General features: G+C 36.2%; 1 protein-coding gene across 2 annotated transcripts in view; it reads right to left on the bottom strand.

Moving 5' to 3' along the window:
* Positions 1-22,984, bottom strand: part of DGKB (diacylglycerol kinase beta) — a 431,951-nt gene that overhangs the window by 283,100 nt on the left and 125,867 nt on the right. For both annotated transcript variants that reach the window (XM_036429287.2, XM_045578212.1), the window contains 4 exons: positions 18,695-18,727; positions 15,058-15,174; positions 7,765-7,838; positions 4,444-4,518 (listed from right to left, as the gene is read on the bottom strand). In XM_036429287.2, coding sequence (XP_036285180.1) covers positions 4,444-4,518; positions 7,765-7,838; positions 15,058-15,174; positions 18,695-18,727 — 299 coding nt within the window. The remainder of the gene's footprint in view (positions 1-4,443; positions 4,519-7,764; positions 7,839-15,057; positions 15,175-18,694; positions 18,728-22,984) is intronic.

The raw sequence follows: 22,984 nt of genomic DNA, 5'->3' as shown, positions 1-22,984 counted from the left end.
TGTTCTTCTATTCCATGATGATGTGTCATCTCTTATTCATTCTTGTTTTCTTTAAAAATTGTCATCATTGGTTCTTCAGCAGCATCCTACCCCAAACATAAACCCCACGTGACTGTCAGACCAGCTTACTCTCCTTAAATTGATTGCTAAGTCGGTTGATAAATTGACCTCTCTGTCTCATCTTCTTAATCCACTTAATCCATGCTGTTTTCTCTAGATTCATTCATTCCTTAGTTTTTTATTCATTAAATAGTAAGTAGCCTTGGAGAATTATTTAATCATTCTAAGCATGTTTTTAGCTTTAAGATGAAATTAACATCTCCTTCATTTGACTGTTTTAAGATATAACCAAATGTATATGCAAATAAATTTCATTGTACTATTCACAGATTACAGGATGGGGCAAAATTAGGTTTAAGGTTGAAAGTACATAAAACAGATTATTTTCGTATCATTTATTAAGTATTATATTATTTTCCATATGAACAGCTATAAACCTACTTTTGCCCTACTCTGTATTACTCCTGTGATTATTTTTCCTTTATTGAAGTATTACCTATATTTGCTACTCCTTCCATTTCCCTAACTCACCCACAGAAATATTATATCTAATATTTTTTGTCATGTCTACACTCAGGGAGTTCTTCCCTGCTTGTCCTATTAAAAAAATAACAGAATACTCACTGCCAGTGCCCACTAAGTTCACCTTTTCTATTGACATAACATATATTTTATTAGTTTCATTTTCCTTCCTCTACTAAAACATAAACACAGGAGGGCAGACAGCGTCTATTTTGCTCAATGTGCTTGTTAGGGGCATCTGGTAGTCATTTGAATAAGTATACACTGAATATATTACCCTTGCTGTTATTGTTAAGCTATCTTTACCCTTTTTACCTAGTTGTTGCATAAATATTCTATTTTAGTGTCGACTACACTGTAAACTATTATTCTTTCTAATTAAATTATAGGAATAGGTTACTACATCATCATTCTTAAACGATTCTGAAATGATCATCTACTATCAGTTTACCTATTTTGGCTCATTGTCATTGAACTGCCTGTCACATTGGACAAAAATAGAAATTGCTAAAGACAGCCAGTTTAAAGGAGGTTGTGGAAAATCAGCATTATACACTGCTGCTAGGATTGTAATTTAGTACTTACTCTTTGAATAGCATTTTGGCAGAAATTTATATAATAAAAAATGAAAATATTGTCAAATAAACAATTCTACTTATGCCAATCGATTGAATGAATATATTTGAATATGCTTTTAAAAAAACATACGTAATTTGATAGATATCAACAGGGTTTACAGTAATTTTACATGTATAGGCATGGTAAATGCTTATCAATAATAAAATGCTTAGCCTGGCCAGTGTAGCTCAATGGTTGAGTGTAGACCTATGAACCAGAAGATCATGGTTCGATTCCTGACGGGGGCAAATGGACAATGCACCAGTTGCAACTCGATCCCCAGTAATAGAGGTAGCCGACTGCTGATTCTCTTTCATCATTGGTGTTTCTATGTCTCTCTCCCTCTCTCTTTCTCACTGAAACCAATAAAAATATACTTAAAAATAATAGAATGGCTAACAAAACTAAATAATATTGTGTAGCTTTAAAAAATAATGTAACTGATACTTATCATTAGCTTTTGAATATAATAAGAGAACTATTCTGTCCGGGACTCAGTGGTTGAGCATCAGCCTATGAACCTGCAGGGCACAGCTTGATTCCTGGTTAAAGCACATGCTTAGGTTGTGGGCTTCATCCCTGGTGAAGGAGTGTGCAGGGGGCAGCTGATCAATGATTCTCTCTCATCACTGATGTTTCTCTCTCGCTCTTCCTCTCTGAAAACAATAAAAGTATTTAAAAAGAACTATTCTAAATAATATAAAAATATATCTTTACAACATATATGTGTAATATGAATATATTTTGTATGAACATATTATATGTTACTACATTACACACATACATTACATTTTATGAAAAAGTTCTAGGAGTATACATACAAACAATTCACAGTGGTAGTGCCTCTAGGTTACTTTCTAAATAATATTTATTGTGGTATCGATTTTTATAAGAACACATATTACTTTAATTTTTTTCAATCTATAATAATTCTATAATAATAAAAACATAATATGTTACTAGACCAGACATACTTCCAGATGTTCTTCCAGACAACCTTCTGGACAAAGCCAGGGCTGCGAGGGAAGCCCATCCCAGTTGCCTGCCAGTGGCCAGAGGGAAGCCCAGGTCCCAGGTATCAGAGGGAAGTCTGGGTCCTGGGTGCCAGGGCGAAGCCAGTGCTGGCAGCCGGGGGAAGGAAGGCCTACTCTTGCATGAATTTCTTACATTGGGACTCTAGTATTCAAATAAAGTGGAAGACAATAGGATGCCTAAAATTAAAAGAGTGAAAGTCAACCTGTAGTATATATTTAGAGGAAGAAAAATATAATATGAGAAATCAAAGCTCAAAGCAATGTTACAGCGATATATTTACATAGAGCTAAAAAGTGGTCATGTTGCCAGGCCGGTATTGCTCAGTGTTTGACCTATAAACCAGGAGGTCATGGGTCAATTCCCTGTCAGGGCACATCATGAGATGTAAGTGGCCTGCAGGAAGCAGCTGATCAATGATTATCTCCATTATTGATGTTTCTATCTCTATCTCCCTCTAAGAAATCAATATATGCATGCATATACTTAAAAAAGTGGTTATGTTATCAATTAATTCCTGTATGTAGTATTGATAATAAATAACATGAATTGAGGACATATTATGATAATCACATTTTTATAGGCATCATCCAATTTAACTTCAGAGCTATCCCATAAAGCAGCTACTACTTTTCTCTTACAACAAAGATAATAAAGACACGGAGAGTTTAAGTTATAAGGCTTGTGATTAGCAGAGTAGGCATCGCATTCAACTATGAAACACAGGGCAAATCCTAGATGTCTCAGTCTAGGTGGAGTGACAGAGACATTGGAATAACTGAATTTTTTAGTACATAATTTCTAATTTTTGCAGAATAAGACCTACTTCTTTGAAGTTCAAAGACTATTAATAAAGGAGAAAAATAGCCATCCTGCCTGAGCTTATTTGTTAAAATTAAGACTTTACTTCAGTTTGTTGTTATTTAGATAAAGATTTCCTGTGTGTAGTTCATCTACCCAAAAATCTGATCATGATCCATAGGTTCTGAGGTCTGGAGCTGGACAATGGCCTTGTTCTGAGCTAAAGGCTTGTGGTGAACCTGTCTTTAAACCAGGTATTTTCCACAGATCACTGCTCTGGCATTTGAAAAGGGGCCCAGGACAGTAACACGGAGGGCAAGAAAGAGATAAATGTAATTATGGGGACCTGTGCTAATAATGGCTTTGCACTGATATTTATGTAACATAGAAACATTAGTATAAAATTTTATTCTGAGTACTTAAAATAGTATAATTTCAATATTTGACTTCTAGTTTGTGGGAATAACTTAGGAGTGTATTTTAATCGTACTAACTGTTTGTAAAAAAGAAGCTTGTGCCGAAACCGGTTTGGCTCAATGGATAGAGCGTCGGCTTGAGGACTGAAGGGTCCTGGGTTAGATTCCGGTCAAGGGCATGTACCTTGGTTGCGGGCATATCCCCAGTAGGGGGTGTGCAAGAGGCAGCTGATCGATGACTCTCTCTCATCGATGTTTCTAACTCTCTATCTCTCTCCCTTCCTCTCTGTACAAAATCAATAAAATATATTTTTTTTTAAAAAAGAAGAAGCTGGTGTGAGGTTATACAGAGCTTCTCTCCACTCACCTGGTCTAATGTTTGCTCTCCTGCTGACAGAGAGAAAACAGGTCAGTGGAAGAAGATGACATTAATTCGTTAACGAGACCAAATTAAGGACAATTTATTTCAGTGTCCTATTTGTGACATCAAAAATATATGATTTCTGCTGAAAAATGATTTTATCTTACCTATAAACAACAAAGTACCTAGAAAGAGATGATACTCATTAGATTTTGAAAATACTAAGTTAATAAAATCATATTATGATTTTGCTTCTTTGTTAACTAGCCTTTTCTTTACTCTTTAGATTTATAGGCTGTATTTTATGAGGGGAATAGTTTTTCAGCATCTAATGGTTTAGTTGTTGAAGCACCCTAGTGTGTGTGTATGCATTTGAATGTGAAATTATTATTATTAGCATTTGTATTAATATTACCTCACAATACTTAAAAGGGAGGAAAATATATTTGAAGCAGGCTATTTTGAAAAACAGCATCTGCATTGCTTTTTTTTATGTGGTTGATATTCTATGTTGTCATTTTTTATATACTGATCTAGTTGCTGTATTCAAATAACATTATTTTTAGGTATGGAAGGCTTATTTAATTAATTTGTTAAATGAGTCAATGGTTATGACATTATCCTTGAACTTACCCTGGCATTGGTCCATTTCCAGCAAGACTGTAAACCTGACGAGGATTTAGTAGATATTGGAATTTTCTGTAAATTCTATACAGATGAAAATAGGAAAGAAAAAAAAAATTAGTGGTATATCAACATTTTAAATAAATAGCTCCTCTCAATATTATATATATATACATATATATATATATATATGGTTATAATTACATACATTTGATAAATTTTGTATTAATACAATTAAAAATATAAAAGCTTAATAGAAACTAGTGGTTCATTTAGGAAATGAAGCTAAGTAGTCATTATAAAGCAATCTATATATATAAAAAGCCAGCAACCTGAATGCCAGAACAGCTGGAACAAGCAGTTGTTATGACGCCCACTGCAGCCAACGAACCAACCTGATCGAGGGATGGGGCTGGCTGGCCAACCTCCCATTGCCCCTCTTCCCAACTGGCCCTGCCCCTGATCAGCCTCTCCCACCCTAATGGGGGAGTGGGGTGGCTGGTCACCCGCCCCCCCCCCCAGGCCCTTACCCATGGTTGGCCCCACCCCTGATCGCAATCCCCACCCCAATAAGGGGTAAGGCCAGCAGGCCAACCTCCTATAGCACCTACCCATGGCTGCCCATAATGGGTCCCCACCACTCTGGTCAGCCCACAGCTCCTCCTCCCAGCCAGCCCCACTCCTTATAGCACCCCTCCAACCTGAAAGGGGGCAGGGCTGACCAGCCAACTTTCCACAGCCCCTCCCTTGGCTACTGACCCCAGATTAGCAATCGGGGGCCGGGCCCACTGGCCAATCACCTGTGGCCCCTTCCTCTAGCCAACCTGGCCCTGATCAGGCCCTAAGCAGGGCAGACCAGCCAGCCAACCTCCTGCCATCTCCTCCTCCCAACAGGACGGGCCCAGATCAGCCCCAATTGGGACCAGGCCAGCTGGACCCCACCACCTGTGCATGAATTCGTGCACTGGGCCTCTATTATAGTTTATAAATAGAAATAATGATATTTATATTCTATATAGGCATATGCATATAAAACATTATTGTCTGTTTAAATATTATTTAGCTAATTAAATTTTAAATAAATATTTTTAAATTATCAGTATAAAATTACTTAAATAACTTCTCTTAACAGATCCTCATGAAAATTATAGGATACTGAGCCAACCTAACAGAGTTGAACACTATCTATTCCACTTACAAAATCGGATTGTGCATATGTATGTATTCAAGCAAAGAAAGTGACATCTGCCTAATTATTTTACATCAACAACCATTCAGGTCTTAAAATTGCTAAACATTTCAATAGCACATATTAAAAAATTCTTTTTTTTCTGAAAGAAATCAACCTTCTTACAACAAATGAAAGATAAATGTTTCTAAGTGGATATATTGCCCATATGCTTAGAAGTTTTAGACAAAAAAAAAAAAAAGTGGAAAAAAATTAGTGTTTTTATATTAATTTGATATTCATGTACAATATTACTATATATAAGGATGGGCAAAAGTTAGTTTACAGTTGTCCATTTGGAGAATAATACAATAATTAATAAATGATAATACAAGAATAAACTCTGATTTGCATACTCACACTATATGCATACTTTTGCCAACCCATGTATTTTTACAAACACATTCCTATAATGTTTGCTAGCAGAAACTCTCTAAATTCACTATGTAATATCTGCCTTATCCCCACTCCCCAATTTCCAAATCTGCAAGAACCCTAAAATTCTAAATATTGATTAATCAGATTACCTAGTTTCTCAACAAAGATTTTAAGAGTCATTCTCTTTTTCCCCAGCACCTGAACTGGATGTGGACAATCCTGTACCTAAGTAATATCTATAATAATAAAAGCATAATATGCTAGTTAGACCAGACGTCCTTTTAGACGACCTTCTGGATGAAGCCAGGGCTGTGAGGGAAGCCCTGGTCCTGGGTACCAGAGGGAAGCCGATGTTGGCAGCGGGGGTAAGAGAGGCCTACTCTTGCACAAATTTCATGCACTGGGCCTCTAGTCTGTCAGATTTGGCTTAACTCTGACTTTCACGTTCTTTCACCTGTTCTGTAAAAGTTAGGCCTTGCTAGGCCTCTTCTATATTTCTGTTTAAGTACAGTTATGATATTTCTAAGATGAAAGGGTAGAGTGAATTTATTCACAATATAAAATGTTTTTATTAAATTTGGAATAGTTTATGTCTCATTTTGTCCTTCCCCCTCCTTAATTTTTAACCTCACTGACTATCTCCTGGTTCCTTAAAAAATGTCATGCCATTTCACAAATCTTTCCTCTTTCACTGGCAAATATTTACTTATATCAAAACCAATTCAAAAGCTAGTTCTTCAAAGACTTCACAGTTTTAAGAAAGATAATTTCACCTCCTCACTTTCCTAGCTCACCTATATTGGAAACATCCTCATTTCAACATTTATCATGTGGCATTGGCATGAATCTGAATATTGATAAAAGGAAAGAAATTAAACAGAAATAAAATCTTGTTGATTGAAAAGTGAAGAATATTCTTCATTTCATTGAAATATAGTTGAAAGTTAAATAGTAGAAAAGAAATTGCTTTGTAAAATTTTAGTTCATGGAAATACTTGAACTTCATTATTTGGTAACCTCAAAGCTAATTTCTGTTTTATTGTCATGATGTTTGTGTTAGTTTTTTTATTCTTATTGCTCCTTATTTGGTTGAGACTAGTAAAAACTTATAGAAATTATTAAGGCAGATACAACCAGATAATTTTTTATACCAATACTCTTTAGAAGGATATAAGATCTATTCCCCAATGAGGTGATTTTCAAATTTTTATTAAAATTATGAATTAATCATTAATTCCATTAAAAAATGACATTTTTGTATTGTTGGCCCAACTATTGAAATACCTGAAAATGTAGCTCATCCTTACTTATATTAAATGTATGTGTTTCTTTGGGAAATATGGCATCATGTTCTATTAAATGCACACATAGGAAATCTTATAATCTTTGTCTAGAAGCTGGATATCAATTGTGTTCCTCAGTACTGGGTAATGGCTTACTGAATTCTGACCATCAAAGGCTAGGAATGATAGGTATGGTAGAGAAAATTCAGATATCTGGGCTATGATAAAAATGTGTATAAAAGGACATTATTAATTTAAAATTCCAATTGTAAAAATAAGGAGAGGTCATATCCAATACACTACAGATAGATTCTAGCATTACTTGTTTCACATCACAATTAGTAAACTATGAGAAATAATGTTTTTAAATACTGTACACCACCATTTTAATTAACCTATTTACATAGATATGACATGAAATATGACTTGAAAAAAACATACCGTTCTCCTTGCTTCCCACCACTTTTGGGGTTTACAAAAACTAAAAGTGGATGAGTGCCAGGAACTGGAGTGATCTAGGAGAAAAGTTTTTTATACATACACATTACTGTTAGTTCTAGGTCATGGAATACCAATTAGCAAATTCAAAAATGTGGCTCTTTTATTCTTAAGTGTGGATACCTAGATACACCAATCTATTCTGTTATTCAGTGAATCACTGTGTTTTCGATACATACATATCAACAGGAATGTTCACGCCACAAAGAGTGGTAGGATCTAGCGAGGTAGGTATAGGAGAGAAAGGCAGCTCTGAGAAGGGAGTAACTGTGAATAACTATAAGATTAAAACAAAAGGTGCAATTTGTGGAGCAATGAGTAAACCAGCCAGAATAGAGTATACTGGGGGAAATACACACAGTGATTAACTGAATAACGAAATAGATCGGTGTATCTAGGTATCCACATTTAAGAATAAAAGCCTAAGCAATTGCAACTGGCCAACCGTTCACCCCTTAGCTATGATGCGCACTGACCACCAGGGGGCAGGTACTCAACTCACATTCATGGAAATATGGAACAGACTGATGAATCTCAGAGGGAAGGTGGGAGGGGAGGGCGGGAAGAGATTAACCAAAGATCTTACATGCATACTAGAGGCCTGGTGCATGGACCCCTCAGCCTGGCCTACAGGGATCAGGCCAAAACAGCAGTTCTGGATTGTGAGAGGGCACAGGCCAGGACAGAGGGACCCCACTGGTGCGTGAATTCATGCACTGGGCCTCTAGTATTAGAATAAAAAATAATCATATTATATATACTTTTATGGAAGACTTGTACTTTGTGGCATGTGTGGAGTCCATCTTCCCAACCATTTGTGAATAAGATGGTTTAAGGCACCTATCCGCTTAAAAGTCCCATTTCTCAAAATGTTTCCACAGAGCTTTGTTTTCCTGCTTGGAGGCTCCAGCTCCACGTAGGCTGGACTTTTTGGTAATCTAAAGTCCATTAAATTGGCCGAGTCCCTATGGTTTGCCCTATACTGCTTCCTTCACTTCTCATTTCTCGGTGGAACAGAAAAGGGGCCCTACTAGATTTTATGTTCTAGTGGGGAAACAGACAATATAAACAGACAGAGAAACATATTTAGCAGTGACATATCCCAGGAAGAGAAATTTACACAGGTAAGGTGATGGCATTTTATTGGGGGGGGGGGGTTACATTATTTTTGATACTATGGTAAAGGAGAACTCTTGGATTTTACATAACTTCGGTGTTAAGAAGTAATGTATTAAAAGTATTTACCCCTACCAATATAACTCCCATTTAAATACAGTTTGACAAAACAGCATTTTAATAAACATTTACAACTAATGGAATCCTCTCAATATTAAGATAAAACTTTTAGATCATTTACGTACATTTTCAAAATAGATACAAGGTGTCACTTGTTTTTATTTCTATCCTAGAAGGTATCCTTAAAAATCTAATATGACAAAAACAACCATGTCATGTCCGTCCTTCCTGTTGGGTTAAACAATCTAAGACGAAAAGTTCTGCCAACACATTTCTCTTCCATTCGTAAGTGAAATGAGTTTTTTTCTAATGATCACAGGCAAGGTAAAAATGTTAAAATATTCACATTAGCTATATGAGAAAGTTGTGTAAGATATTCATAATTGTTCTACTGTTATCAAACTAGTTTTCATTACAATTTACTCTGTTTTATTTTCCTTTGAAAAGAGGAAAAGGCTTTTTGTTCCTGATTTGTTTCTAATTCAGTAGGAAGATGAGATGAATGAGCTGGATCTGTAGTAACTTTCCAGTCTGTCTCTCTGAGCTACTCGTAAATGTGCTCATTCAATTAACGTATAGAAGTACTGCAGGTCAAGCTATGGTGCTACTAGAATGTAACACATTCCATTCTTCCCCGACTAAAAACCAAAAGGAAGAAAAACTGAACAAACCTTTATTTTTCCTCCTGTTATAAAATCAGATAACACCCCTAAAGATTTCACAGGAAAAAGAGAAATGCAACCAGATGTGGGTTTTAGTTGATTTCTGCATTTAATCTGAATTCTCACTCCTTATTTTTAAGTAGAGGTGAAAATCTCAAGGTAAAGAAACAAATTTTGAGCAAATCATTAAATCTAAACCCAAATATACATTGGGATGATCCTCCACAAACTCCACATTCAGCTTACCATTATATGAGACTGCTAGAGGCCTGGTGCACAGCATTACTGCACTGGGAGGGGAAGAAGGGGCCAGGCCCTCAGCTCAGGCTACGCCCTCTCGCAGTCCCAGACCCCTTCCCTGTAGGCCTGGTCACCCCGAACTGCCTTCCCTTGCAAGCCTGGTTGCCCCTAACTGTCCTTCCCTGCCAGCCTGATTGCCCACAACTGCCCTCCCCTGAAGGCCATCTTGTGGCAGCCATCTTGTGTCTACATGGGGCCAGCGTTGGAGTGATGGTCAATTTGCACATTACCTCTTTGTTAAATAAGATTAGGTTTCAAAACAAAACTATATTAAAGTAAAATACCACAAACTTAAGATATTTGTAAGTTCTCAGGCACTGTGGAATAGTCCCCCTTTGATAATGATGTTAACAGATAAGACACCCAAACTGATGTACCTGCATTTAAGAAGTGATAGGTGATTAAATATCAGCACTATTAAGACTGGTGTTAAGGGATCATTTAATGGTGTTAAATTCTGCAGAACCTAATATAATTGATGTAAAAATACAAGATCCAAAGGGGGAAAGACCTGCATACAGATGGAACCAGGCTGAGAAACTTTATCCTTCATCAAATTTGTAATTATTTCTAGTCCCTGAGTGAATAACATCAGAAATTTGATTTCAAAGTATATGAATAAACTCTATGTTTTATGGTATCTTATTCTCATTATTTTATTTTCTCATAATTAAATGTTGGAAATTTTCAGTTAATCCTTTTGTAATGTAACTTAATAGTCTGAGATATGGGGAATGTAGGTATTATTAGATGTAATATTTCAACTAGTATGATTACTATATTTTATTAGAGGCCTGGTGCATAACATGTGTGCCCTGAGGGGGGGAGGGGAGTACCTCAGGCCATTCTGTACCCTTTGATAGTCTGGGGGGAACTTTGCACTGCTGCGGAGGTGGGAGAGGATCCTTCCACCACCACTGAGCTTGCCAGCTGTGAGCCTAGCTTCTGGCTGAGTGGCAGTCCCTCCCGCCCCTGCCTTGGGAGTGCACTGACCACCTGGGGGAAGCTCCTGTATTGAATGTCTGCCCCCTAGTGGTCAGTGTGTGTCATAGCAACCAGTCATTCAGCTGCTCAGTCAATTTGCTTATTAGCCTTTTATTATATAGGATTCCAGATCTTGATTTCCAGAGCTATCTAAATCAGGTAAGGACTAACTTCTAGAATATAGAATTCAGTCTAAGGGAGCTCATTTGTATTGTGATGCAAATCTTATATACTTAAAGAAATTTAAATATACTAAAGAAATACAGTTTTATTAGTTGCTGAAAGTAAGTATATCTGATTTCTATAAATTATGTTTTGTGGAAATATCTTACAATAATCTTTTTATGTTTTATATTTTGAAACAATTTCAAATTTACAGAAAATGTGCAAACACTGTAAAAACTTTTTTCATGAAAACTTACAGAGTATGTTGCCAAAATGATTTTTCATCACTTTTGCTTACTTTAGGATTATCAACAAACAAGAATATTTTCTTACATAAATATAACACAACTTCAAAATCAAGACAATAATATGATTCTAGACTAGCTCCTTTTGTTATAAAAGCCATTACTGAGACAACTAGTAAAACTTGAATGGAATCAGGATCAGACAACACTAATATGTCAATTTTATATTCAACTTTACCAATTCTTTTTTGAAGTAACTACATCTTATATACACTTTAACATGAAAAAAAGTTAATTTTTTATATTTGAACAATTTTTCCTTTGAAAAATTATTTTAATGTGTTTAACTTGTTTTTCTTTGTATTGAATATATTGGGGAGATACTGGTTAACAAAATTATACAGGTTTCAGGAGCATACTTCTACAACAAATTGTCTATGTCCATGAGTTTTCTTTTTTGCTCAATCATTCTGAAATAAGATGTACAACTCAGTTATTTTGAAAACGGATTTATTGACATCCTAAAATATCACATTTGTTTTGTTAAAGATTTTGGTGGAATGAGAGGGTGAAGACAAAAATATGAATATATTAAAAAAGTGCTTATCCTAAAACTATTTGCTCTTGTAAGTAAATATTTATATAGCATTTGAAATAATTTAAAATGGAAGATTATATAAAAGACATGAAAGGTGAGTTACTCTGTCTAAAGTGTAAAAAAAAATTCCCTGAACTCTCAGTTTCACATCAACTATCACTGGACTTGAGGCATCTCTACAGAACCTGATGCTTCTCAAAACAGTGTTTAAGAAAAGATAAGATTGGGTAATGCAAAATAATCTAGAAAACATTAATAACAGGAAAAAGTATTCAAGGAATATTTTGTATCATGTGTAGTACTTAAAATCTTGATGTATAATTATAAATTAGGTGTGAAAGACATTTCATAAGGAAACATTTCATACTAGATTATTCTCTATAGAGAATAGAGCTAATCAGAGGAAATCTTATTCACACACATAGAAAGGCAATTTCATAGAGTAAATATTAAAGAATGTGGCTTTAGGATCAGGCTGATTTGAAACCCCTGGTCAACCACTGTTCCCCTAGTGACCTCATTTTAAATGATGGCTTTAAGTTCCATCAAAATGTCTTTCATTTCCAAATTCATATCTGTCTTCTCTCCTAAATTGTAGATTCACATATCTGTCTGTGTACTTGACATCTCCATTTAGATGTCTAACAGCATCAGAAATTTCTCTCCAAACCTTATTCACGGAGATCCTTCTCCATCTTTTCAATTGCATGAATCAATCATTTTTGAGGTATCCCTGAAGTCTCACTTCTAATCTAGCCATCTTACATAAAATTACAGACAACTCTAACTCTTTGTCCTGGCACTTCTTAGCTTTTTTCTCTCCATTGTTTCATATCACTTATAAACTAGTACAATTATATGTATGGAGACAGATTCACTTTAAAAGCTGTAGAACTCAAAGTTGTTGTAATACACAAATTTTTTTGGACACAGTTAAGAATAATGAAGAACTAATTATAAATGACAATGAAGAACTGATTATAAAAGAATCAACAGGCTTGAGCCCTAAGCAGGAAAAACACAGTATACACACACATATACACACACATACAAAAGCTGCAACAATCAAAGAAACGGAATTAATTTTTATATATACACCATATAGTTGTGTATAGTGCATAGGTGTTGTTAAGTTTAGCCTTATGTTGATTATAAAAAGGAAATACTGCAAATAGGAAAGAGTAAGGAGAGTGAGGCAGTTTGGTAGGGACAACATTGGTTTGCTTTTAGGTATTTCAGTATAAAGTTCCCCTCTTTGTCTTGTGTTAAGAATATTATAAACTACACTTCTTTGATCTTCAAGTGATCCTTTTACTTGAAAATTTTCTCAAAGAATAATTAGGGACCAGGTAACTTTTGTCTAATACACTTTAAACAATTGTTCTTGTTTTCTATTTATTGGTTCCCATGGGGATAGTCATCTGCATCTTCACAGCTCCTGCATGCTAAGAAGTTGCAGTATCCCTTAAACTTGATCATAGGCACTAAAAGTAAACTTGTGGTGTGGGTGATGACAAAGACAGAGTGCCTAACCACCTCTATTTGAAGTCCCCTAGGACTCGGGTTAATTAATGAGACTCATCCTAAGGTTATACATGATCTATTACTTCCTCTAATTAGAAATAATAATCCTGATCATTATGCTGGTTAGCTGGAAAGAAGTAAGATGAATGTGCTTAACTATGATTAATAGTCTTCTTTAGGCAGTGTAGATCTCTTCTGTCACTGAGTTATATGCAAACTGGAAAGCAACTCAATATTTTTAATGATATAATTTTTTAAAACTCACAAAAAGTAATTTTCTTGAACATTTATTTACTTTTTCTGATAAATAAACAAACATTTTATTTTAGAATTGATTACCACATGAAAATTAATTATTTTACCATTTTGCGTGAAATAGCTCTCCAAAATTTTAGGATTTTACCTTTTTAAAAGTTATCCCCAAAATTCTGTTAATACCTATGTGTATCATATTTTTCTACATTTTACTGATGTGAAAGAGTCTATTTACCTACTTATGAACTAATATTTTTTAAATTCAAAATATTAAAATGATGATTGCATTAAGTTATACTTATTTGTCACTGTTTTATAAGGGTTGATATTTATACTTTGCTTCTTGACAACTTTTCCTGATATTTTTATATGCCATAAAAAGCTTGAAAAGTTATTGTCTGGATAGTGGGATGAAACTCATCGACATAAAATGTTAATTACCTACTGTTTTTTAATATGACGATTTAGTTGGAATACGATAGAATATTTATAATTATTTTTTAATAAAAAATGCAACTTATACAGACATGTCAGTGTAAAGCTTCTAAAACACTGCACACACATTTAATTTTAGATTAAAGTTTGGGTAAAGTATGGTCTGATTATTCAAATCTTAGGATACTGAGAGGAAAAAAGTTATCATTCTAATACATTATGATTTTTATTTTTAAATCTGCAAAAGTAAATGGAAGAAAAAGATGGTCAGGAATTTAGCATTTATATACCTGTTAAAATTTCATAGCCAATGAGTTGGGGTACCTTAGAGTTAAAACACATAATAAATTCAGATGACCCTCATTCAAAACTTAGCTTTAACAATGACTATGAGGTCCTGGACATAATTTTGAACACCAATATGCTCATTTCAAAAGTAGTAGATAATTATATTTATCATGTCATTATTGAGGAAAATTAAGAATAATATTTATCTCATATACTCTAGAGCAAATTCACTTAATACACATAAATATTACTATAGTGCCTAGCATAAACTGTATATTTTCCTTTCCTATTGAGACGTGCCTAGCTGAGTGTGAAACATACTTAAATGGACATAACATCACAAATGATTAATCTACCAGAATGTCACTCTGTTAATCAACTATAATACTGATGTGTTAATAAATTAATAAAGATTTTTCTGAAGACATCTTCTGAGCTATTCTGCACATTAAGGAAATGCGCTGACACCTTAACATATGCCCGTCTAAAAGCACAGTGGTAACAAATATGAAAGCTACTAAAATGTATGCTTTAAAAATGTTACCTGCAGGCCTTGTCCATCCACAGTGACTGAGTTGGCTCTTTGCATTTTGTTCTTGTCAGTTGCTTTGTTTGGCTGCTGGGAACCACCCATTTCCTTTTTCACTGTTGCTTGTCTTTCCTATAATAACAACAAATCTGTTTAAAAAATATGTTGACTCATTTTACAAGAAGGGACAACATACAGATTTTCATGGCTACAAATTTGGGCCCGAATTACTAGTGACTAATACAAAAGCAGTTACTTTCAAGTGGCTCAATATACATGAGAGATGCATGATCAAAATACCAGTTAAAGAAAGAATGTGAGAGAAAACTAAATCGTATTATCTCTATGAGACCACTTATGATTCTATCAGTAGTTATTCAGAAACACGAAGGCTAATTATTTCATAAACAATGATAAAGATGTACATAATATAGGATTATATTCTAGCATACCTTTATAACTTATATTTGCCCATAATTTAATTAATATTAAATTTCTAACGTACTTAGGTTATGGGAATTAAATATAATTTGAGTTGGTTCATCAGAAGTAAATATTTGTGACCTTTCTATTTATATATGTAGTTCTGGAAAGTTAAGACATGTGTGTCTGTATAGAGCTACCATACCATCTATTAGCATTATTTTATCCTTGGCTATGCATAGAGTTAAGGAAATTTCTCCAACCAGCACATAGCAATTGATTAAATGGCTTGATGTCCCTTCAGGGCATCATCCCTCTGAGTAAATTGTGATTAAGACTAAATATATGCTTTAACAATTATAAAATACAGGGTGGGGCAAAAGCAGATTTATAGTTGTTTGCATAAAAAATAATGCAATCCTATATAATAAATAGGTAATATGCAAATAGACTGTCATGCTCTCACACAAGATGGCCGCCACCCTGTGGTCACAAGATGTCTGCCACAGATGGCCAGTAGGATAGGGCAGTTGTGGGCAATCAGGCCAGCAGGAGAGGGCAGTTAGGGGCGACCAGACCTACAGGGGAGGGTAGTTGGGGGCGAACAGGCCTGCAGGAAAGGGAGGGCAGCTGGTGGCATTCGGGCCTAAAACGGCAGTTAGACATCCTCCGAACGGTCCTGGATTGGAGAGGATGCAGGCCAGGCTGAGGGACACACACCCCCATGTACAAATTTCATGCACTGGGCCGTTAGTAATAATTAATACAAGAATAAACTCTGTTTCAGATACTCACAAGTATAAACCTACTTTTGCCCCCACAATGTATATGAACAAAATTTTAAAAACCCTAAATTAAATGTTCAATTTATAAAATGTCATTTTTGCAATCTACAATTACAAGAAAGAGGTATGTAACAAGTTTAAAAACCCTCTGTATCATCCAGATAATACTAAAGTGGTAAACATTTTTTACACACGTACATACTCAGAAAACCAAGTGCTTTCTTTGTTTGGGTGGGAAATGCTTACTGGGTTGAATTTGGGGAATTAATCAAGTTGAAAATTTTCCAACTGAAGAGACTCAGAACCATTTCATTTTCCCCAGGGCTTTCTTTTTATTATACTCATTTGTTTTATGTTTATTTCCAAATTTTGTAGAACTCTCTCTGAGATATTCGGTATATTTTATTTAAGCAGCACAAACTAACAGGAGGGGAGCTGGATACTTTTTATATTTCCACTGAGAAAATATTTACTTCTGTCCTATTTTATATGAGGGGCAGGAAGCGGCGTGGGAGGGGCATGTTTCAAAATCTGCTGTCCACAAACATCTCACTGATCTGTTTTGAGGGTTAATTGACCCTGGCTATCCGAGTTCCATTAGGATATCTGAGTTACTTCCAAAGTTGCAGTTGCTAAAAACTGTCAGGAAAAGCTCATGGACATCATTGTGCATCACTATTCAGAATAAAATAGCTCTCTGATACCAGGGGGCAGTGCTCATCACTTAACCTTCGGGATTTTGTTCTCTGTTTTGGGGCCCTAAATAACAAAACAAATGTGTTATAATGAAGACAGATTTTGTTGTGCCAGATAAATTATCCCAGATATAAAAGAGTTGGAAAATTATTGCTGTGATCGATAGAAATTATTCAAACATGGGAAAGAGCCACCCGAACTCCCCCAAAACTATAAAGGAATATAGAACGTATAACTATATATAAAACACAGCTATTGATATTTCAGCATTTTTCAAATATCAACCCTTTGTGTTTGCCATGTAGACATTGTAAATGCAGAATTCAATGTTTTGTGATCCTTGGACTCTACAAGTAGCACAAGAGATCTTAACTGGGGGATTTATTGTATTATAACTCCAAAGAATAATCACCATCATGCACACAGGAGAAAAGCTGCGAAGACCATTCACAGAAAACACAGAACAATGAAACAAATGAGATTAAAAAAAAAAAAAAAAAAAGACCCCACTTTAAATATGTGTTCTAAAAAAATCTTTTTCAGTATCACGCTGATTCTCAGATGTTTTTCGTATTTGTTCATGACCGAAAACTGCTTTCACAAAAGGGATGTTTACCACAATCCTCCGCCTGCTGGGATCGATCAGTCACAAACGGCAAGCAGCAAATGATGATTACCTGGAGCACAGGGCTTTCTTTCTTTGTCCAATCTCAGCGTGAGAGACAGGCAGCAGCAAAGCACCTCCATGGGTGCAAAGCCACAGAGAAGGGGAGGGCTGCCTGGCTGCCAACAGCCTCCTTCAAAGGAATCCTGCAACTTGCTTTCCCTGCTGTTGCACCAGTTGACTGAAGCGAGACCCAGCCCATTCGACCACTAGAGCTGGGCCGCAAGGATCTCCCAGAAACTCTAGAATTTTAACCCAGGGGGACACTTGGATCGTCATAATATCGTTGGGACTTACAAGGGTTAGGATCTCCCACTTACTGACAGCTGCCCAGCTGCACCTTTGATTATTGTGACCCTTCTGTGGGATTGGAACAGTTCTCTGCCCAGAAAAACGATTTCATTTCAAAAATAGCAAAGACTCTGCATCTTCAGGCAAGTTATTTACTTTCTCTAACTCAGCACTTAACACACCTAACAAGTGAAAAGTTTCATGTGATGATAAACTGAGAAAATGTGACGTGCTGGCAAAAAATTGGCAGTCCATACGTGGCAGTCATTTTTCAGATATATAACGTAGTGTTGTATGTCATTAGTAAGTTTATTTTTTTAAATATATTTTATTGACTTTTTAAAGAGAGGAAGGGAGAGGGATAGAAAGCTAGAAACATCAATGAAAGAGAAACATCGACCAGCTGCCTCTTGCACAACCCCACCAGGGATGTGCCCACAACCAATGTACATGCCCTTGCCCAGAATTGAACCTGGAACCTTTCAGTCCACAGACCGATGCTCTACCACTGAGCCAAACCGGTGTCAGCGTCATTAGTAAGTTTAAAACAGGTATGCTCTACTTTGTTTCACATAACTACTTGCTTATCTAATGTTTGTCACAAATGTAGATTGAAAATGCTTCAAGCCTATCTCATCATGAAAATTTAAAGATCCCTGAGGATAGGAGAAAAATAGAATATACAAATTCTTAGTAATAGGTGCCTGACACGAGTCACATTGCTCTTTTGAACAATATAAGATGTATAAAAGAACTCAAATTGCAAATGTGAAAACCTTTTGTGCTTACTTACCTCAGGGACTGAAACTGCTGAAGTGGGCAGGTTCTGTTGAAAAAGAGAAATTCATATTAAAACTGGAAACAAATATCAGTGAAGGTTCTTACACCACTATTCTCCTGTGGAAAAAAAAAAACATTAATAAACACGAAATACATTTGTTATCATAATTTACATTCATTCGCTAAATAAATATATTTTCACAAAACAAGGAATGCCCTAACAGAGAGTCAGCTTATAGTCAGCTTACTTGTCCCAAATAGAATGTCATCCTCTTAAAGTAGACTGATCAATATCATTAGCCAGCTTCACCATGTCCCTGCAGCAACAATGATGTATTTGAGAATTAGAATTCATCTCCAGGTTACCTTTTATAAACAATCCCAACTAATTTTTGAAGTTGCCTGTTTACCCAGCCCCCTTTTCCTTTTTCCACTCCAACTCTCATTCCTTCCTAAAATACTCAGTGTCTTTTTTATGTAGATATAGTTTATGCTGTTGTTTTGATTTTGTGATTCTCTGGAAATAAGAAAAAAATATTAATCAGTAAAAACAAAAATATAATCAATCAAATAAGAAGCAACATTTTAGTTAAAAGTAATTTTTTTTAATGAGGTTGAATACAATAAAGCTAGTTTTCATGGCAGTGTGTCTTCAATGACCATTCCCCCTCCTTTTCTGAATCACACTGCAAAGGTTTGCTTCTGGCAAGAAACAGATCAAAGGTTATCGAATTCCAAAAGTCTATATCCTGGGGGACTTAGAGCAAAATTGGAAGAATAGATACAATATGTGATAAAGGTGTCCAATACTGTGTGTGGTGAGGGTGGGAGAATAGGAGGGTTGGATTAGAAGCTACCCTGTTTCCCCGAAAATAAGACAGTGTCTTATATTAATTTTTGCTCCCAAAGATGCGCTAGGTCTTATTTTCAGGGGATATCTTATTTTTCCATGAAGAAGAATACGGTACACATTTATTGTTAAATGAAAATAAAGGAAATTTATTACCTGTATACGGTACGGTAGTATGGTAGTTGTCAACACAAACCAGACAAACTGTGAATCCTACAATATCAAGAATTTACTCATTTATTCTAAATGACAATCATGTCATCATCTTTTGGAACATCATCATAACAATCCAATTCCTGAATTTCCTGGTGAATTTCTTGTGACTCATTTCTTTCAGAATCAGTGGAAAAAATCTCTCATGTTTAGCCTGGGGGGGGGGCCTTATTTTCAGGGGATGCCTTTGTTTCACTCAGAAGAAAACCTGTAAGTAGGTCTTATTTTTGGAGGATGTCTTATTTTCGGAGGAACATGGTAGGTGTTCCTCCTGGCTGGGATGACTCAGTGGTTGAACAACAGTCTATGAACCAGAAGGTCATGATTTGATTCCCAATCAGGATACAAGCCCGGGTTCCTGGCTTGATCCCCATCCAGTAGGGGGCCGTACAGGAGACAGCTGATCAATTCTTTCTCATCATTGATGTTTCCATTATTTCTCTCCCTCTCCCTTTCTCTCTGAAATCATATGTGTGTGTGTGTATATGTGTGTGTGTGTGTTTGTGTGTGTGTGTGTGTGTGTGTGTGTCTGTGTGTATTTAAAAGCCAAGTGTCCCTAAAAAAGAGGGAATGGGAGTATATTCCATTTTCTTCTCAGGACCAACAAGCTATGTGAGGAGGAGTTTGGCTAGAGCTCCAAAATAGGTCTGAAAAATCTCAGCACACAGTTACCAGTTGATACTCTTACCAGATAGAACTTCAGAGAAACAGCAAGAACCAAAAGAATAAACGTTTCTGATGTAAATGAGGCCTTAGAGGGCTTCAGAACTGTTCAGTATAGGAATGGATTAGAAGGATCCAATGCACTCGAAAGTGGAACAGAAGGAGGAAGGGTCTAGAACCATCCTAGACAAAATTAAGATGTCCAGGAACACAAAGGAAGGATAAACTGGAGGATAAACTTAGTTTAACTATTCCATTAACAAGAGAACCCTGTGGAAGTACTGTTGTTATTTCTCAAAAGGATTGAAAGAACTTTCGTTGAAAGCTTTTTGATTTGAGTAATATTCTTGACTTAATGAGTCCAAGTCCACCTACATGCACATCGGGCAATGGATGGTGGAGGTAATATATGTACTAGTTTCAACATGTCAGCCTGCTACTCTCCTTTCTCAGCATTTGATTAAAACTTAGATCTGAATAAACACTTTTTAAAAATATATATTTTATTGATTTTTTACAGAGAGGAAGGGAGAGGGATAGAGAGTTAGAAAACATCGATGAGAGAGAAACATCTATCAGCTGCCTCCTGCACACTCCTACTGGGGATGTGTCTGCAACCAGTGTACATGCCCTTGACTGGAATCAAACCCGAGACCCTTCGGTCCGCAGACTGATGCTCTATCCACTGAGCCAAATGAATAAACACTTTTAGGATATGAATGCATATTCAAATCTCTATTATAATATATAAATGTCTTTTTTTCCTTCAAATCTTTATTAATTACCTTAGCCTATGAATCCTTACCTAACCAATGCCATGGACCAAGAAGAAACCTGGATATGCTCAAGCAACCAAACTAAGACACCCATCATTTGACCTTCAGATGCATGCGACCCTGGGAAGAGTTTATATTAAATATACATATGTTTGCACAGAACAAGGCAAGGAAAAACCAAGGGAAAAGATTACAGTTGTCAGAATAACAACCAAGCACAATGCAAAATTTTTAAATAGACCCTTCCACTCACCTCTACTACCAACCAACCTTCCATTCCAAAAAGACTATGAAAGACATTTTAAAGATAAAGCAAAGACTATGCCATGTTAGATAATAAAAATCTCATCTTAAGGAATCACCATCCTCCCAAAATACACCATGGGATGAAATTGTACCCTAGTCACCACTTTCCTAGCACTTGTGTAGAGAATTAGTGATTTACAGATTATCATGGTAGCAGGTTTCTTCCTTCTCAGAGCAGTGGAAATGTGGGCTATCTACTGAGAGCAAATGAGGCTGACACAGAGAGAGAGAGAGAGAGAGAGAGAGAGAGAGAGAGAGAGAGAGAGAGAGAGAGAGAGAGAGGGAGAGAGGGAGAGAGGGAGAGAGGGAGAGAGGGAGAGAGGGAGAGAGGGAGAGAGGGAGAGAGGGAGAGAGGGAGAGAGGGAGAGAGGGAGAGAGGGAGAGAGGGAGAGAGAGAGAGGAGGAGGAGGAGGAGGAGGAGGAAGAAGAAGAAGAAGAAGAAGAAGAAGAAGAAGAAGAAGAAGAAGAAGAAGAAGAAGAAGGAGAAGAAGAAAGTAGTGAAATAGTAAAGAGTTTGTCACTACTCCTCTGGGAATGGGAAAGCAGTTGGCTAAGGATGAATAACAGGATCAAGCAAAACTGAGGGCTCAGCTTTAAAAATAAGTCACACAGAAAGCAACCAGCTTTGAGAAGTTTCTTTAGCAACACTCCGACGCTGTCTGACAGCAACACTGGAAATGCACTCCAAGAATAAGGGTGATAAAACTCCATTTGAGCTCACTTATAATCCTATATAATAAGAGAGGAATATGCAAATTAGCCAGCATGCCCTTAATGTCAGGACAGCTCAGCAGGAGGCCTGCACAGCAGGAGCAGGTGGGCAGGGACTGCCATCACCAGGAGGGCCTCTGCATGGCCAGGCCTGGGGTGGCCCCAGATGGAAGCAGCCACCAGCCAAGACACATGCAGGCCTGCCCAGCGCTGACATCATGTTGCATGTGTGTGTCCCTGACACACTGCCCGCCTATGTCCCTGACCTGGGACGTGACACTGCCTGTGTGCATCCCCACCCAGCGCTGATGTGACACTGCCTGCCTGTGTCCCTGACCTGGAACATGAATATGCCTTTGTTCATATACATTTTACTAACTTACTTTCATCTCTGACACTTCTGTTACAGAGAAAGAGCAAATAGCAATATTAAAATATTGCCTCTAATTAATTTCCTTTTATTGTGCACGAATTTTGGGCACAGGGCCACTAGTTAAGATATATGAGCAATGGGTATATATTAAATTAGCATGCCCACCACTCTCTTCTCCCTGAGTTACAATAAGAAAACCATGATATCTAAGTAAATGAAAACGAAGCCAATTTGTTAGAAAACTAATTCAGATATTATATTATATTACTCCATTTTTATCTTTCAGTATATGATTTTTAAATAACAAGAATGAGCCGAGTAAATGTTTTCGTGTTTTTTTTTAAAAAATATCATCAGTGTATAATTCTAAATGTGATATATTTTTAATAAGAATTAATACAGGAACTGTAT

Source organism: Pipistrellus kuhlii, unplaced genomic scaffold, assembly GCF_014108245.1.
Source record: "Pipistrellus kuhlii isolate mPipKuh1 unplaced genomic scaffold, mPipKuh1.p scaffold_m20_p_10, whole genome shotgun sequence".
Taxonomy (NCBI): domain Eukaryota; kingdom Metazoa; phylum Chordata; class Mammalia; order Chiroptera; family Vespertilionidae; genus Pipistrellus; species Pipistrellus kuhlii.
The sequence above is the reverse complement of the archived record's forward strand: the minus strand, read 5'-3'. Positions and strand labels throughout refer to the sequence as shown.